The sequence below is a fragment of the Eschrichtius robustus genome, chromosome 3 (assembly GCF_028021215.1).
Source record: "Eschrichtius robustus isolate mEscRob2 chromosome 3, mEscRob2.pri, whole genome shotgun sequence".
In the NCBI taxonomy this organism is placed as follows: Eukaryota; Metazoa; Chordata; class Mammalia; order Artiodactyla; family Eschrichtiidae; genus Eschrichtius; species Eschrichtius robustus.
Genome location: NC_090826.1, coordinates 167569252 through 167588465, shown reverse-complemented (window position 1 = coordinate 167588465; position 19214 = coordinate 167569252). Strand labels below are relative to the sequence as shown.

At 46.5% G+C, this 19214-nt stretch overlaps 1 protein-coding gene across 1 annotated transcript in view; it reads right to left on the bottom strand.

Annotated features, from left to right (window-relative positions):
* LOC137761613 (calpain-8-like) overlaps nucleotides 1-11944 on the bottom strand; it is a 71613-nt gene extending 59669 nt beyond the window's left edge. Inside the window, 3 exon segments of the mRNA XM_068538532.1 lie at nucleotides 3744-3813; nucleotides 11707-11748; nucleotides 11750-11944. Coding sequence (XP_068394633.1) covers nucleotides 3744-3813; nucleotides 11707-11748; nucleotides 11750-11944 — 307 coding nt within the window.
* Between the last annotated feature and the right edge of the window lie 7270 nt (nucleotides 11945-19214).

Sequence of the window (19214 nt, the reverse complement as noted above, 5' to 3'; positions counted from 1 at the left end):
GGAGGGGTGCTGTGTGTGTGGCCCTTGCTAGACCTGGTGAGCGTGGGCTCTGCCGGGAAGACCAAGCGTGAAGGCTGTGGCTGCAGGGAACCCCTCCTCAGTGTGTCAGGGTGAAGAGCTCCAGGCCTGGGGATCCAGGGAGGGATTTTGTCTGCGGGCTGTTTCATCAACAGACACCCATTTGATTACTTGGGGGAGGCAAACCACACTGCCCTCAGGCAGAGACTGAGTCACCCAACAGAAAGTCATATTACACAGTAAGAATTATCTGGAGCAATTGAATCCTTAGCATTGCAGACTTCCCAGTCTTTCTTCCTATAATAACGTCTCCAAAGAAAGTTAGCTCCTGGACTCTACATGAGCACAGACTCTGGTGGGAGCCAAGAGGCTCACATGGCGAGGATGAAGGCTGGCTTGGCGAGAAATACATTGTATATACATAATATAATTACATTGAAATAGTTATCAAAATATGTTTTTAAAATTAGAATATGGTAAGGTTCGTGCTTCTTTATTAACATTCTATATAAAAGTTTTGGAGTGGCGACTAATAAGCAGCGTAATTATGAGGTAATGATGAATATGTGGTATTTTGAATTATTTGCAACAATTGTAATGTAATATGAATATAATCCATGATTTCTATTACTGTGCTTCATTGTCTGCATTCATACCAAAAGGAAATAAGTTAGTGAGAGTTGGTGTAACTAAAGATGTAACAGTACGATTCTTTCATGCTCTGGAGATAATTTTCAATATACAAATCCTCTGGTAGCCCACTGACTCAAATTCACACTAAAGTGTAAATGATTGTCCTGGGCCCTTTCCTCAGAGTAGATAAGACAGTGGTGATAGTGGGACCGAATATAAGGCCCCTAAGCACTGGGAATCAAATAGAAGGGAAAGATATTCCGTGGTGACTGAAGCAGCCACACTTCAAACCTGCTGACAAAAACCCTCACACACACACACACACTACCGCGGAGAAGGACATTCACTGCACCATTTTGTATAATAGCTGTAAAGAGAAAATAACTCGTGTCCATCAGTAGGAGACAGGCTAAATCAACTGGTACTTCGCACAATGGACTGCAATATTCTGAGTGGTTACAAAGGAATGAAGTCCTTCATACGCTGACATGGAAAGAGCTCCAAGACATTTTATTTAGTAAAATAATAACAAATAATGGAAAGGTGCTAAACAATGTTTACAGTATGCTGCCTTCAAGGCAAGAAAGGGGTACAAATTAGAATATGTATTTAGACTTGTTTGAATTTGCATAAAGAAACACTGAAAGGATAAGAAAAAAAAAAGGTTCCAGGACAGCAAGCAGTGGAATAGATGGAGACAGACAGGAAGCTGAATCTTCACAGTGGACCTTTCAGTTGTTTTCATTTTTGAACAGTGTGTATTCAAAGTAATAATAAAATCACGGTAACACAAAACTGTGTAAAGGACATCATTTTCATTATATAGATCGACTGTTAAAAAATAATAACAGGACTTCCATGGTGGCGCAGTGGTTAAGAATCCATCTGCCAATGCAGGGGACACGGGTTCGAGCCCTGGTCCGGAAGATCCCACATGCCGCGGAGCAACTAAGCCCGTCTGCCACAACTACTGAGCCTGCACTCTAGAGCCCGTGAGCCACAACTACTGAAGCCCGCGTGCCTAGATCCCGTGCTCTGCAACAAGAGAAGCCACAGCAATACGAAGCCCGCGCACCACAACGAAGAGTAGCCCCCGCTCACCGCAACTAGAGAAAGCCCACGCACAGCAACGAAGACCCAAAACAGCCAAAAATAACTAAATAAAATAAATAAATTTTTTTTAAAATAATAAATAAAAAATAATAAAAAAGATGTTTTAAACCTGGAATAGACCCCACTGCGCTGTGCTGGACTGTGTCAAGCCTGAAAGGCACTGAACAAATATGAATCCCTGTCACACCCTGATTCAACAGGTGCAGCATGACACCCCTTGGTTCTCTGATCAGGAAGTTTTCTTCTTAATCTCGCCACGATCCGCCCATCGTTAACGCCACCGAGCTCAAGTCTCACAGGCCACACAGGTTGTTGTCACTCTGCTCCTGGCAACCACCCTGGTGCCGAGTTGCAGGCCTGGCATGCAGGCACCCACTTCGATACGTGTTGCGGCTCCATCTGGTCCACAGGCCCTCCGGCCCCGTACCAAGCATCCTTCAGGAAATTGGACTCAACAACCCCTTTCCACTCTGCTCATTAAAAACCACCACTGCAGCAGGGCTAACCCGGAGCGGCCTCCACGGCGTGGCCCGCTCACTTTGATGTGAGCTGGATTCGGAGAATCGGGTTCATTTACTGCTCCTCTAGCTGTGGGCTCCATCAGCAGCGCACACTCACCATGGTAACGCTCAGGCCTCTTTGGGGAACCCTTCTTTTCTCTGAGCTTAAAGCTATTCAAAGGAAGATCTATCCAAGTTGATCAATTAAAAGACACTTACTAAATACCTTTTCCAAAGTCAAAACATCTACAACAAGAAGCTGTTAAAAGCATAGATTAGAAGTTGTGTTTCCCTGAGACACGTGCTAAATTAGGTTAAATATTTAGCTGGAAGTAAAAAGGCACAGCACACTCATCCAGAGCAAGAAAAGGTCAGAACGCTACCCCTGGGTGAGCCCTCACACAAAGGCTCAGGACACGGAGACTGTGGCTGTCAGGGAACAGGGCACACGTCTGTGTGGTACCCGAATCGTTCTCACTGCTTTGTGCTCACGCCCCATGAGCTCTGGCTAAGGGGATATCAGCTCTACTCGTTAAAGGAGAGAACACTGGAAGCATTTAAAATAAACACCGGTGATTTTCAAAATCATAAAAGTTTCCAACAGGCTCAAGAGAACAGGAGGAACAAGGAGAAAAAAGATGGAGGGGAAATCTCCTGAAGGATAAAGGGTGATCGGGGCCGCGTGGATGCTGAGATTTTGTTTGTTTGGCTAATTTTCAGCAAATAGGATTTGTCTCCTCTTGCCTTCGTTTCCAGGTCTATTTCCTGCAGCTGTCACTGGCTGGCCATTTGGAAGCCCAGCAAATTCAATTCAGAGCTATGTTGTCCCTGAAATGTCAGTGTTGTCCCACTCAATGAAGAAACTGTGATGCCCTGGGATCAGGAGGGCTTATGAGATCAACAGTGCTAATCTGCTATCAAGGAGAACCTCGGTTTCCAACACTTAAGGCTAGAACTTACAAAATAAATTATTTCCTCAATTTAACTGAGCCTGATTTGGAGGGAATATGAAAGGTTGGGAAGTGAAGGTTCTTAATCCCAGGATTCCGGGCTGGAAAGAAGCTTGGCTGGAAAGCTGGGATTCTTCTTTTCTTACTCATGCTAAGAGCATCTATTATGACAGCCCATAATTGTATAGACATGGCCATTCCACAGGGCAAATTACGTCCACTTAAAGGTCACTACTATCAAAACACAGCACAGCATGGTTATCTACTGCATGCCTATAATTCTGGCTCGTGACTCTAGCACTAAAAGGGGTTAAATGAGCATATGGAAGATCTCTTGTTAGGAGGAACCAAATGTAGTTCCAGCATTCCAGACCCAGAATGGAGAGTACGGTCTCAAAACACAAACCCATACGGATAAGTCACAGACATAATGTAGTCGGTCAACTCTAACAGCGTAATCTGATGTTACTCATTACACATACACACCTGCCCTCTCCCAAATCAAATAGGACTCTCCCCAGTTACTCACCTACCATACCCTGACAAATGTCTGTACGCGTGGCTCCACCAAAGATAAACTGAGGGCTGGGACACAATTCCTGAAAGCAATTGGAGACAAAACACAAGTCACAAGATGCCCAGTGATGGTGGCAGCAAGAGTGAAAGAACTTGATAGTCCCAAAATTCGTGGAAGAGACCTAGGAGAACATTTACTGCACACACCGTATTTTATTGCTGAGGATGCTGAAGCCCAGAGAAGGCAGGAGAGCTGCCCACAGTCACACAGCCAGGGGTGGCAGAGCAGGAGCTGGAGCCCACGGCCAGCTCTTTATCGTGATACATACTGTGTGGGTGTGTGTGTGTGAAAGCAGGTATGGGGGAGGGTAGGAGAAAGGTAAAGGCTGAGATAATGACATGAGGAGCTATGATCTCACCCATTCAGACAACACCCCTATTTACAGGGAGAGGATGAAACTAATGTTTAGCACTCTAACAAAATGCCCTGCACCCTGTGGACGCTCATTAAATACTTGACTCAGTGATGACCGCGTGTGCTGATGGAAACACTGAGGCGTCAGGAAGTGTCCTATACAGAGAGGAGAACTCAGCTCCATTCCCACATCTGACCTACGCTTCCCCTGCTCACCTGCCTCAAAGTGGCAGCCCTACAGCCCTGTATAAAGCTGCTAGCTCCTACCTAAATGGGCCAAGACAGTGCCTTTGGACTGGCTTTTTTTTTTTCTTCCAAATATTAAAAAAATTCATTAACTTGTTTTCTATTTAAAAAAAAATATGTGCATATGGGTAAAAAAAAGAATCTAACAGTAAATAATGCTGTAAAACAAAAAAATTCCTTCTACTTCACACTCTTTGCTGTTAACATTTCTTATGTATCCTTCCAGAAACCGTCTTTTGATTTAAAAGCACACTTACATATATATATCCATTTTTTATCTTGTACATCTTTCCTTAGCACATATAGAGCTTTATCATTTCATTATAAGTACCATGAGTTATTTAGTCAGCCCTCCAATGATGGGACTTAGTTCTGTTTGTTTGTTTGTTTGTTTCAATCTCTTGCCATCTCTAGTGGCAATTTAAAGAGAGAAGTGGCATGAGTCGGACTAGGGGTTCTAAAAGTGGACAGCTGTAAATTCTAATCCCAGGTGCTTGAGAGCTCCCAGTCTCCAGACATCCTCTCTTGGCAGACAAAAGGTGGAGAGATTTAAAAATTGAATAAATAAAAATAGAGAGACAAAAAAATGTTGAATGTAGTTTGTTTTTAAAAAAAAGAAGGAAAAAGTTGCTTCATGGAGAAGGAAGGGCAGGGAGCACGTTGAAGAGAGGTTTAGCAGAATCTCTCTTGTTAAAACCTACTTAAAAGAGTCTCCTGTTGGAATTGCCTAGCAGTCTAGTGACCGAAAAAAAAAAAAAAAAGTATCCTGTTCCTCATCTCCCATGCATCCATCAGTCTACTGAAATCTGGCTCCGATCTCCAGCGGCTTCATGAAACTCTTCTCACCTGAGTCACCAGCAATCACGGAAGGAGCTTTGTTCCCCTGAATCTCACTGTTCTTTACACTTGATACTGTGGCCTATTCCCTCCTTCTGAAACCCTCCTCTCTTGGCCTCTGTGTCCTTACTTGCTCTTGACTTTCTCACCTCTCTACTCCTTGTCAGTCTCCTTTAAGGGTTCCTCTGCTCTCCTCATCCCCAGGATCAGGGAACCCCTGGGCTGGGTCCTCAGTCCTCGGCATGACCCCATTTCATAGAGCAATAACATACCCGAAACCTTCTCCCTGGGTGACATCATCCAGACCCGTGGTTTCAGCTACTAACTATAGAATTTGCTGATGCTCCCCAAATCTCTCCCCTGAGCTGTATATTCAATTACCCACGTCACACTGTCCATACGGTAGAAGCTCACTAGACTCATATCTAATAATCTACCTAGCTCGGCTAACATGTTAAGTTTGGTTTGGAAGACAGAGTGGTTTGCAAGGGCTGGAGACAACTGAAAGCGTTGTAACCAGAACGGCGCTAAGGGGTTCATAGGCAGGTGGACTGTTCATTTGGCTACGGTTAGTCATCAGCATGTTTCACGACGCACACCAGCCTCCACCAGGAGAAAACAATCAAGAAATGCCATGACTCAGAGGTTGTGTGGATCTCTCAGGGGCCACAGAAAGTCCTTATCCTTGCAAGGAGATCACAGCTCAGCATTATGCCTGAAGAACATTTCCAGAGTCTTCTCACCATTGTTAACTTTCTACTGGAACTCCTATCAGATCAGAGATACAAAGTAACATGGCAGCCAAAGATGTTTATAAGAGGCAAGCCTCAGTAAAGAGGCAGGCTCCCACCTCCCCCACTCTTGGGACATTATTTTTTTCTTCCTTAAAAACAAACTTGTCGGACTTTCCTGGTGATACTGTGGTTAGGAATCCGCCTGCCAATGCAGGGGACACAGGTTCCAGCCCTGGTCCGGGAAGATCCCACATGCCGCGGAGCAACTAAGCCCGTGCGCCACAACTACTGAGCCTGCGCTCTAGAGCCCACAAGCCACAACTACTGAAGCCCACGTGCTGCAGCTACTGAAGCCCGCGTGCCTAGAGCCTGTGCTCCACAACAAGAGAAGCCGCCGCAATGAGAAGCCCGCTCACCGCAAAGAAGAGTGGCCCCAGCTCGCCGCAACTCGAGAAAGCCCACACACAGCAACGAAGACCCAACGCAGCCAAAAACAAATAAATAAATAAATAAATTCAATAAAAAACCCCAAACAAACATGTCTTTTTAGTACTTCTTTTACTTTTAGAAATGTTTACTATTTCTCAGTAAAGATCTCAAAACATTCCATAAACTCAAATTATTCAAGCCTTATATCAGCCGCTGATGAAAGGGCACAAGAGTAACACCGGTATCAGTAAGGAATTCAAGGTAGGAAGTGATTTAAACCACACATTCTCAGTGACTTGGTGACTTGGAAGCATTGCTCCCCAGGGCATTAGTCCATGTCTGATAGTCTATGTTTGGTAGTACAGGAGCCCTGGCTGTGCACTTCCGGGAAACCCAGTGATGTCGCCACGTTTTATCATCATCACCATTGATTATGGCCACATTACTCAGCTCAGCACTCCTGTCGCTCTTGGATCTGGCCCCATTTGACGTTTCCCACAACACTCTCTGTTTCCCAAGGTGCTCTCTCTCCCCTAATTACAATGCACCACTGCCTTCCTCTGAACATGCTGGCTCTGAATGCACATCCACAGCCCTGTGCCTTTGCTCACACCTGTGCCTTCTAGGTCTCTATCATGACCCTCTTCTTTTACCAACCCCCCCATCCCCCGCTCAGATGTCTGCCCCAATCCCACAGTCAGTTTAACTGCTTCCGCTCCTGAACTCCCATACATATTTATATTTCACTCTCTGGACATTCTGTCTTATAATAATTGCTAGAGACAGATCATAGCATGGAGTATCTGTTATGTGCCAGGTACTGTGTTAAACCCATCCTCTCATTTAAGCCTCCCAATAACCTGATGAGATAAGTCATATTATTATTCCCATTTTATAGATGAGGAAACTGAGTCTTGGGGAGGTTAGTAACTTAGCCACAGTCACAGAGCTAGTAAATGGCAGAAAGGGAACCAGAATCGTGATCTACCTGATGCCCAAACCCAAGCTCTTGGCCATTCTGCTGCCTGTCAGCTGTCAATTGTCTCTCTTCCCAACTAGCAAAAGCTCCACAAAGGCTCCACATTATGATCTGCACATGACCAGCACTCAGAAAATCAAGGCTGAATTAAAAATTCCAAATTCATTCATTCAAGAGGCAGCAACTGAAAACAAAGAGTGGACGATCCAAACTGAGGCCTCTCCCCTTCATCCTTATCCTAGCCTCCCAAAGTTCAACCCGCCGTGTCTCTCTTAACTTGGGATGGCCATTTCACGGACCCCTACCATGCAGCTGGCATTGCCTCACTTCTCTCTGTGTATTTCTCCTTAAGATCAATGAACCGCTTAATTACCAAAAAAAATGGACAGAGAAGAATCTCGTTGGCTGGGCCCGTGCACTAGGGCCCACACACACTGGGCGTCCCTCAAACCATAGGGGCCCAGGTTGGGTGTCGACCCAGAGTGACGGGCAAGCTGGGAAATGGGAAGTAGCTTCTAGGAGCACTCCCTGCTCTCACACAGCCAGTCATGCCCTTTGTGATAAGATCGTTGTCCTTGCCCAACACTAGTAGGGGGAAAATTGCCTTAGGATCATGAATAGCCAAAAGTTTCTCCTGAGAACCCATGCTTGACCATGAGATCTTCAGTCTGGGCAAACTTGTCTTCCAACCCTTGGAATAAGAGCCCAACCAAACCTTACACTCAGGACTTAAAATAGGCAGAAACACCCAGCAGGGGAAGGAGGTCAAATTTTATGATTTCAGAAAACATCTAAGTATCAAGCTTTATTTATTATTGAGAGGGCAGAAACAAATATACATATATATTTAGCCCATCTCATCTCCTTTCCCCCAAAGGCAAGTAAAAATTAACATCTTTATGGGAACCAGGGTTATAAGAGCCACATCTGGGCAGCTGGCTTAAAGTTCCTAAGACTGAAGTGGTAAGGGGTTACCCTCAAAAGCAGCAAGTGAAGCAAAAAAGCAAACAACCCAATTCTAAAATGGGCAAAGCACATTTTTGTGCTTTGGAGAAGTAGGCATTTCTCCAAAGATGATGTACAAATGATCAACAAGTACACGAAAAGATGGTTAACATCACTAATCATTAGGGAAATGCAAATCAAAACCGTGATGAGATACCACTTCACACCCACTAGGATGGCCCCCACCACAAAACAGAAAATAACCAGTGAGGGTGAAGATGTAGAAAAATTGGAAGCCTGTGCACTGGTGGTGGGGATGTAAAATGGTACAGTGGCTATGGAAAACAATATGGTGAGTCCTCAAAAAATCAAAAGTAAATTACCATATGATCTAGCAATTCTGCTTCTGGATGTAAACCCAAAACAATTGAAAGCAGGGTCTCAAAGAGCTATTTGCCCACCCATATTCACAGAAGCATGATCCACGATAGATAAGAGATGCAAGCAAACCAAGTGTCTATTGATGGATGAATGGATAAATAAAATGTGAAATATGCATACAATGGAATACTATCCAGCCTTAAAATGGAAGGAAGTGTTGTCACATGCTACAACATGCATGCATCTCAAGGACATTATGCTAAGTGAAATCAGCCAGTCATAAAAGGACAAATACTGCATGATTTCACTTATATATGAGGTACCTAGAGTAGTCAAACTCATAGAGACAGAAGTAAAATGGAAGGAAGGATGTGGAGTTAATGAGTGTGCAGTTTCAGTTTTGCAAGATGAAAAAGTTCTGGAGATGGTTGGTGACAATAGTTACACAACAAATTATTGTTACTCAACTATACACTTAAAAATGGTTAAGATGGTAAATTATATGTTGTGTGTATTTTACCACAATGTAAGAAAAAAAGAAGAAGAAAGAGAGGGAGGAAAGAAGGAAGGAAGGGAGGGAGGGAGGGAGGGAGGAAGGAAGGGAGGAAGGAAGGAAGGAAGGTAGGGAGGGAGGGAGGAAGGAAGGAAGGGTGGAAGGAAGGAAGGATGGAAGGGAGGGAGGGAGGGAGGGAGGGAAGAAGGAAGGAAGGATGGAAGGAAGGAAGGGAGGAAGGGAGGGAGGGAGGAAGAATGGAAGGAAGGAAGGAAAGATGGAAGGAAGGGAGGGAGGAATGAAGGAAGGGAGAGAGGGAGGGAGGAAGGATGGAAGGAAGGGAGGGAGGGAGGAAGGAAGAAAGGGGGGAAGGGGGAGGGAGGGGGAAGTGGGAAGGGAGGGGGGAAGGGGAGGGGAGGGAAGGGGAGGAAAGAAGAGCAAATGAACTCATTGGTGCACCTCATTTCTGGACACCCCAACCTTCTTGCAGGCCCCTGAGAGACTTCAAGGGAAGAAAGAAATGAAGCATTTAGGAACAGGCTGAGTTTTCCCGGATTCCAAGGCACATCCCCAATAGAGATAGAATCAGGGTCATTACAAACTCAGGAGGCTATTCAATGATCTGTAAGATCTTAGAGGATAAAACTGGGTCCTATCGTGTGATGTGTGAGCACAGCATGGTCAAAAGCAGCTGAGTGAGAATCCTTCACTGATGATTGGGGATGGAGAGGGTACATTCTGACAAGCTTTTATTTATTCATCTGAAAACTCCCAATAATGGGAGTACTTCAGCTCCACATTAATCAGGTTCTACTACCTCATGGTCTGGCTTTTATAGCATTTTGTTGACAGGCACAAATCAGCATCCCAGTCTGAAATTACCATATTTACGTAAACAGTGAGACCAGGTGAAGACACAGTTTAGGGGAGAAGGTGAAATGTGGTTGAGAAGGTGAGGGCTTTAAGAATTGCAAATGAAAGAGAAAAACTAGGCAAAGGCTAAAGGTACCTGACTTTGGTCACAGAGTGAAATCTTCTCCCCTCCCCCCATATCCATCTCCCCTCCCCCAAGCTCCTTGGGGTCCTTCAATTCCACTCGAATGGATTCTCCTCCCCTAAGTCTTTCCATCATTCAGTCCTAACATCCCACATTGCCATGCCCATGGTTTATGCCTCTGTTAGCACTTCCTTCATTCTGCCCAGGATGTCAGTCCTTTATTCAGGTGTCTGCCTCCCCGCAATCTCCCTCAGAGCCGAGACCCCGGCTCATTCCTCAGTTTCTCCCCGACCACCTTTCCAAACAGGGCAGAGCCAATGCCTGGCCCAAAACAGAGGCCTAAAAAAACTCTCTGTTGAAATGAAATATGGCTGCCAACTCTTGACATTAGAATATAAAACCATGGTTCCCAGCCTTGATTTTGCCAACATCCCAGAGCGCCCACATAGGCTCCAGAGGGGCACGGAAGATGGCCATGGGGGGCTGGAGGGAAGTGGGGCAAAGGAGTTATGCTCAGGGGTGGCAACTGTTGTGTAAAATTGATAGGATGAAAACAGGAGGGGTAGAGAGAGCTGGAGTTAAAGGGTGATTTTGACCACGTCCAAGGAGTTATTCTCTCCTTATCCTCCCTCTTCAACCATTGCCAAGAAAATAAGGACCATGGCTTGATTTTCCCATCACGGTCTAGAAGACAAACGGCCCCCTGGCCAAGGGTCACAAAGCGTGTTCTCTTATGAGATTCGTGGGCCAGGCACTGAGCAGAGCACTTCAGGGGATTATCTCAATTCTCACAGCCACTCTGTGTGGGGGGCTCCTATCCTTGAGGTTAAATCACTGACAAGGGTCACAGAGCAGTAGGTCATGGGCCCAGGTTTTGGGGGGTTGGTTCTACATCCCTTGCCCTTGAGATTTGGGGGGGTATCAATGACAGCATCCCAGAGCCCCTGACTCCCATCTGTATCCACAGACCCCCAGCTCCACCTCTCCACTCCCTAGCCCCAATAGAACAATGGCAATTCATAACCCTAAGCAACCCTGCACACTTCAGCAACGACGTCACAGTGTACCCCAGGACTGATTACTTCTAGCATTGTTTTTTTCCATCTTGCACTGGCCCAGGGGCCCTATGCAATAGCTACCATGCCTTCTGTGCCTGTTATGTGCCAAGCACTGTGCTCTGACCTTTATCTCCAGTCCTTGTACCAACACTGAAAAATAAGATGCCAGTAGCACCATTTTACAGATGGAAAAACTGAGGATCACAGCGATTATCTGTCCAAGACCACACAGGCAGAGGCAGGATTCAAATCTAACTTGTCTGGTTCCAAAGCCAGTGCATGCTCTTCCCTCTATACCTTATCACCTCTGCAAAGATGTTTTTTAAAGTGGAGGGGTGGGGGTAGGCTGAAATATGGGATAGAGGAACATAGGGTCAAGAACCATAACTTCTCCCTCAGCTATTTCTGACCAGAAGCGAGGGCCCTCCATCCTGACACTCAACAGCAAACCCATCTCCTTACCGTGGGCCGCTTCCAAACAATGCCTTGAGTTTGGGGGGAAGCATGGTCCAAGATCCTTGTAGCCCAAGGCTGATGGGCACGCTGGGAACTCTGGATCCTTAAATAGGACCCCTGAGTCCAAGCACTTCTGCCTCAGGGTCTCAAAGTCCTGGCCCAAGTACTTCACGGCATTCTGGCTGGAGCCAAGACCTTCAGCTGCCGCCTGCTGCTGGGATACTCTAGCCACCAGCGCTGCCATGGTCGAGGGCTCCGTGGGGTAGACAGAAGGGCAGAGCTGCTCTGTGCTGTCAGATCTGCCCCACTGGGAGGGGAGCTATAAGGCAGTGTGAAGGGGAGGTGGAGCAGGTAATCATTTCACCTGAGGCCCTGCTCCAGAGGGAAGTGAGTCACAACCAGGAGCAAATGTGTACCCAAGGTGTAAATGAATCTGCCCCCACCCTCCCCTTCTGCCTTTCAGCAGACAATTTGGAGGCTGGGAAACTTCCAGGGCCCCTCCCAGGCCATTAGCCTAAGAAATCCATTAGGATCACAGCCACCCATCCCCATCTCTTTGCAAGACCTGCTTACTTCCCATTGGCCCCATCAGCTGAGATGAGAAGACCTGTTGGGCAGCTTGAGGCCAGTATTTTCCAAGGAATTGGTTCTCAGCAGGAGGGTAAGGGGTTAGAGGGGTCTCCTTCCCTTCCAGAAAAGTTTAGTTCCATATTCGCTAGAAGGACAAAAATATCAGAGACTGGGTGATTCATGGAGTGGATCAGAGTAACCCCAGGCAAAGGTGTCCCTCCTACAAGTGAAGGGTTTGGCCTTTGCCTGGCTATCTATCCCAGCAGCACCAGTAATTAGCTCTGTCACCTCGGGCAAGTTATTTAACCTCTCATCCCCTTAATTTTCTCACCTGTAAAATGAAAGGTAATAGTAGGCCCTACCTTATAGGGTTGTTTGGAAGGGTGATGAGATAGTACATGGAATTTGCTTAGAATAGTACATAAGAAGCACTCAGGAAATGCCAGTCATCGTTATTCCTAGGAACCAGGACCAGAAAGAAAAGGCCTGGGGAATAAGAGTTGTGGGTTCTAACCTCAGAAGGGAAATGGGCTCTGGGACCTTGCATTAATCGCTTTTCTCAGGTTCCAATTTCCGAGGCCTGGTCTACCCTAAGGATGTGGAACATCAGTGAGTTTTGAAACTGGAAGGGGGAGTGGCTGGAAAATGGTCCTCCAAAGATACTGAGTCCCAAACTCTAGAACCTGTGAATAGTACATACCTTATTTGGAAAAACGATCTTTGCAGTGGTGATTAAGTTAAGGATCTTGAAATGGGGAGATTATTGTAGCCCTAAATGCAATCACAAGTGTCCTCATGAGATGGAGGCGGAGGGTGATTTGACAACAGACAAAAAAGGAGAAGGCAGTGTATCCACAGAGGCAGAGACTGGAGTGATGCTGTCACAGGCCAAGGAATGCCAGCAGCCACCAGAAGCTGGCAGAGGCAAGGAACGAATCCTCCCCTAGAGCCTTTGGAGGGAGTATGGCCTTGCCGACATCTTGATTTCAGCCCAGTGAAACTGATCTTAGACTTCTGCCCTCCAAAACTGTGAGAGAACATATTTCTGTTGTTTTAAGCCACCAAGTTCCTGATAATTGGTTACAGCAGCCTCAGGAAAGGAATCCAGTATGTGTGAGAATCCGTGAAGCACTTGCTTAAAATGCTGATTCCTACCACTACTCCCCCTCCCCCAAAAGGTTCTGATTCAGTGCGTGTGGGGTGGGACCCAGGAGTCTGCAGTGTTTAAACTGCTATCCCAGAGATGATGCCAAACGCAGGGGTCCTTGGTCCACACTCTGAGAAGCGCTGAACAAGCTGACCTCTCAGGCCCCTGGTTCCAACCTTCTAAGCCAGCAACAGTCTGTGAGTAAAGGACTTCACCAGATGGGCAGGTCTTGGCAAGCAGAAAGAAGGGTCTGTTCCCCACATGTCCAGGATAAAACATGGTTTCTCAGGTTTCACCAGAAATTCAAGGCCAAAATGACCTTCAGAGGCTCAAGGTGGCATCAGAAAGACTTGACTATGGCCCTGGTCCCTCTGGGAGCCCCACCTGTGTTTCCTCAGCACCGTTTTCCCCTTGATTCAATGTCTCCTTCCACTAGTAAGCTCATCCAAAGTCCATGGTTACATTTTCACCAGCTCCCAAAGTTGACCCTGGTCTCACCTGGGTGGCCCCATCCTCCTTTAAAAACAGAACCATAATTCCTCCATTCAGTCAACACAGAATCCTCTCAAACACACTGGATTCCAGGAGCAATCTAGCAACTCCGTGTGGGAAAGGAAAGGAAATATTTATTTTTACTTTTGAATCTACTGCCTAATTATCTGGAGCTTGTGATTGACATCCTTGACCAATCTTTCTCTACTCAGAGCAGACATTTCAAGCACAAATCCAACCATGTCCTTTCCAAGCCTAAAGCCCCCCAGTGGCCGTCCATCGCCCTTAGGAGAACAAAGGGGAGGGAGGGCCTGCATGCCTACAAGACCCTCAGCAGACTGGCCCTTTGCTCGCTCCCCGCCCCTCTCCCATGCCCCTCCTCCCTCTCTGCTCTCCACCTCCTGGCCTCTGGAATGTCGTACTCTGTCCCACTTGAGGACTTTGCACCTGCTGTGCCCTCCCCCGGAAATACCCTCTCCCCACCCCCGCTCTGCCTTCAGACCCCAAATGCCCCAGGGAAGGCTTCCTAGACCACCCCCCCATGCAAAGCCATCCCCCTCCCATATGCTCTCACAGCGGCCTGCGATGCCCTGCCCAGCATCATTTAATGAATGCCCCTCCACCCCACCACACTCTGATCTCCACGAGGACAATTGTGTTTGTTTTGCTCATCACCGTATCGTTGGAGCCTGGAAAGCTCCTGGAGCATAGTAGGGACTGAATAAGTGTTTGCTGAATGAATAAACACCCACAGGTATAAGATGCCCAGTGGTTGGATAGATACATACCAGGTATAGTGGACCCAGCATCTTCAGGCAGGGATCCCACGGGATTGTTTTCCCTGCTTCCAGTTTCTCCCTGAGCCTCCCGGAAACACTCCCTTTAGACTGACTGAAATGAACAAGCCCTTCTCCATCTAATCACAGAGTACGCACAGCTGGTAATTTTCCTTCTCCATAAGGGTCTCCTTTGGGGTTAGAAATCTCTTTCCCACCCCACCTGCCTAAATCACCTCCCTCGTCACATCCAGATGCTGCATGAATAAATTCATCCTCATCTAGGCAGACAGGTCTGAGCTGCTGGGAACAGAACCCTCATTTCCCGAGCCAGGAGCTGTCTCTGCTCACCAGCCCCACCTGAACTGACAGCCAACGTCTCCCCGTTACCCAGCCGGGTTCCCGCTGGCCCTGTCAACCTGGACAGACATCTCCCCAGCCTCACACCTCAGACACCCCACAAGAGCCACTGCCAGCTCCACCCAGGAAGCCCAGGATCCACGACAGAGGCCGATGAGGCCGGACAGAAACACACCTGTCAGCAGCGACTAGTAAGAACTCTTCTTGGCAAACAGCGTTGGTGAATGCAGCTCAGACAGAGCACTCAGCTTATCCACAGCGGCTCCTCTCGGCCAGAAGGACAAGGCTGCATTGTGCCCTCAGCAAGGAAGACAAATCACCCCAAAGCCCAAGTGTGCTTTTCAGACAAAGTCTGCAAATCTCGTTATCATGCAGAACCTTAACTTCAGTCTCTCTCCTGGGCCTTCCCATTTCAGAATTCTAAGGCAAGCATGGAGTGAATCCAGTGTCAAGAGGATTACAGAGTTCTCATACATTGCTGGTGGGAATGGAAAATATACAGGCACTTTGGAAAATAGTCTGGCAGTTCCTCAAAATGCTAAACATAGAGTGACAGAGTAACTTCTAGTAACATTCCACTCCAGGGAATTGAAAAAGACTTGAAAACTCAAGTCCACCCAAAAACTTCTACTCTGATGCTCATAACACATTATTCACAGTAGCCAAAAAGTGGAAACAGCCCAATGTCCGTCAACGCATGAATAGACCAACAAAATGTAGTATAGCCATGCAACTGAATATTATTCAGCCATAAAAAGGAATGAAATACTGACATATGCTACAACATGGATGACCCTGGAAAATATTATGCTAAGTGAAAGAAGCCAGTCACAAAAGACCACAAGTTGTATGCTTCTAGTTATATGAAATATCCAGAATAGGCAAGTCCACAGAAACAGAGTAGATTATTGGTTGCCAGAAACTGAGCAGAGAGGGGAACTGGGACTGACTACAAATAGGTATGAGGTTTCTTATCGGGGTGATGGAAATTTTCTGGAATTAGATAAGAGTGATGGTTGCACAACATAGTGAATATAATGAAAAAAATCACAGAATTGTATACTTTAAAATGGTGAGTTTTTATTACGTGAATTATATCTCAATTTAAAAATTTAAATAAAAGAAAATAGTATTACAGAGAAGGTGGCCTGCTGTGATCCACACGTTCATTAGTCGTCTCTAAGTAAAAGATGGGTTCCCCGTCTGCCCAGGACAGGAAGTATCCCATCACTCCAAAGGGTGCCAGAGCTGTAAGACTGAACCCTATCTAACCAGCCCTGAGAAAACAGAAGGCTGGGAAGGCCAGATGTGTGGGCTCATCCCTCACCAGGTCTGTGGGATCGCACACCACCCCAGTCTCTCATCCCTGGCAGGAAAGGGTGGATCCACTCAAGCCCAGCTAGGAGACCAGCTGAGACTGCCCCCAAGTGGCCAACCCAGATCCTGCGGACCCACTGTGACTAATGTAAAAACTTACGTTTGAATAGAGGTAGCACTTTCAAGTCCATGACCCATTAGAGAGTCACAGCAAGTCTGTGGGTAGATTGTATTGTCAGGCTAACCCAAAGTTACTCACATGGCAAACTCGACCCTAAGTCTTCTGATTTTATTTATTTATTTTGTTGTTGTTGTTTTTCAGTATTTTTTAAAATTAATTCATTAATTTATTTTTATTTTTGGCAGCTTTGGGTCTTCGTTGCTGCACGCAGGCTTTTCTCTGGTTGCGGCGAGCGGGGGCTACTCTTCATCGCAGTGTGCGGGCTTCTCATTGTGGTGGCTTCTCTTGTTGCAGAGCACGGGCTCTAGGCGTGCAGGCTTCAGTAGTTGTGGTGCACGGGCTTAGCTGCTCCGTGGCATGTGGGATCTTCCCGGACCAGGGCTTGAACCCGTGTCCCCTGCATTGGCAGGCGGATTCTTAACCACTGCGCCACCAGGGAAGCCCAGTCCAGCCCACTCGTAAAAGGAGGGAATTAGCCTCCACCTCTTAAAGGGAGGAGTATCAAAGAATTTGTGAGCATATTTTTAAACCACGACAGCTTGACTGTATTCTTTATTCCAGTCGTGTTCAGCTGTGCAGGTACAGGTGCAGGTGCAGGCATAGAATAGGTGGAAAGTTGGATTAAACAGGGTTATGAACACCTGAGAACAGGAAATCTAAGAACCAGAGTCTTGATGGTACCAGGCTTTCTGAGGTCAGAAGTTGAATTCTGCTGAATGTTGGATACTCATAGCTCCCCCAGCCTCAGTATCAGGACTTGTGGCTCCTTCCACCACTGCCCTCCTGTTAGCACGCCTCTGTTCTGGTCAACCATCTATTTCTGTCTGGCTATCAGCTGGCCTCCTTGGACTGCTCACCATTTTTGCTCCAGTACAACTCTGAGTTTCCCACGGCCCATCATGTCCTCTCCAGCTCCAACTCTCTCTCTTGACTTGTCAAGTAAGTGAAACTCCCACCACTAACTAGCAAATCATTCCTTCTGTGTTTCTCAGTCCAGTTTCCCAAGAGAGAATCTAACTGGCCCCGCTCCCCTTTTGGAGCCAGGCCACATGAGTCCTATGTCACTGACCAGGTTAAGGGATTAGCTGCTGTAACCATGAAGTCCATGCTCTGTCCATACCGCTTGGAGCCCGTCACCGTTCTATGCACCTGGGCTCTGATGAGCGTCACCTGCCGGCAGCCCCTCCCTGTGTCTCTCTGTTGGAAGGATGCACTGCTCTCAGGCTGTCAGAGCCCACTTTGCCAGCAGTCACAGAAGCCAGAAGTGCCTCTCTAACCGGGGCCATCTGCCCTCCAGGGTGCTTGGTGACATACTAGAGCACAAACATATCTTTTTTTTGGACTCTCAATTTCACTCAAAGATGTTTTTTTGTAAGGCAAATTAGGTTTTTAATAAGAAACATACTTAAGGGCTTCCCTGGTGGTGCAGTGGTTAAGAATCCATCTGCCAATGCAGGGGATGCGGGTTTGAGCCCAGGTCCGGGAAGATCCCACATGCCGCGGAGCAACTAAGCCCGTCTGCCACAACTACTGAGCCTGAGCTCTAGAGCTCGTGAGCCACAACTACTGAGCCTGCGTGTCTGGAGCCTGTGCTCCACAACAAGAGAAGCCGCCACAATGAGAAACCCGCGCACCGCAACGAAGAGTAGCCCCCTCTCGCCGCAACTAGAGAAAGCCCGCACGCAGCAACAAAGGCCCAACGCAGCCAAAAATAAAAATAAATAAAATAAATATATTTATTAAAAAAATAGAAATATATTTACGAAGATGCCAGACTCTTCCGAAGGATTTTGTATTTGCTCTTCTCCAAGTTCAAATGTCCTCATTTTAGTGGGTCAGTTTTTGAATGTGGGGAGGAAAAAACCCATACATACAAATAAAAGAAATAAAACACAGCAAGAAAGGAAAGATAAACACAAAGATCAGAAGGGTTTTTCCTTCCATCTTGAAGAGGAGGGAGATGGGGTGGGAAAGGAGTAGAAGAGAGGTATACATTTTAGGTAATGTTTTCATTCTCAGGTGGGTGGTGAATACATAGGAATTCATTATACTATGAACAAGAAATGAAAGAAAGCCATGCATGGACTAATGATGAGTTTGTGTCCTAAATCAAGGATTATAATTAATCTAATTTTGAACATTAACAGAAAAAATATTCCCACAGCAGGCAGAAGGGGAGATATTTATGGGCTGGGAATTTTGTGCAAAGAGCCTCAAATCTGATAAACCTGGTGCCACAGCAGAGCTTGGCATGAAATTGGATGGAAGGAAGGTACTCACAGCCCGTCAATCATTTTTCCCTTGCAGGCCATAGGCTGCACTGGAAAATAGCCACGTTTCTCATCTCCCCCCATCCCCATCACTAGGACAAAGAAAACACTGAATTTTCCACTGGGTTTTTCAAAGGGGAGGCAAAGGAAGAACAAAAAAAATCTTCATAGCTGTTTATCAGACTTCCAATTTCCAGCAAACTTTAGATGAGTGCCCCAAGCTGAACCTGTGAAAAACCAGGTGGTAACTTGGGCACATCATAGCAATTTCTCAAGGTTGATTCCAAAACGTTGAGGTAGATCCTTCCCACGGTTACTGTTTGAACATATGTCCTATCCAGTCTTTCTCCTAAATTTCCCTTGAGTTACTTCCTTCTTCTCCATGCCCACAGCCACAACTT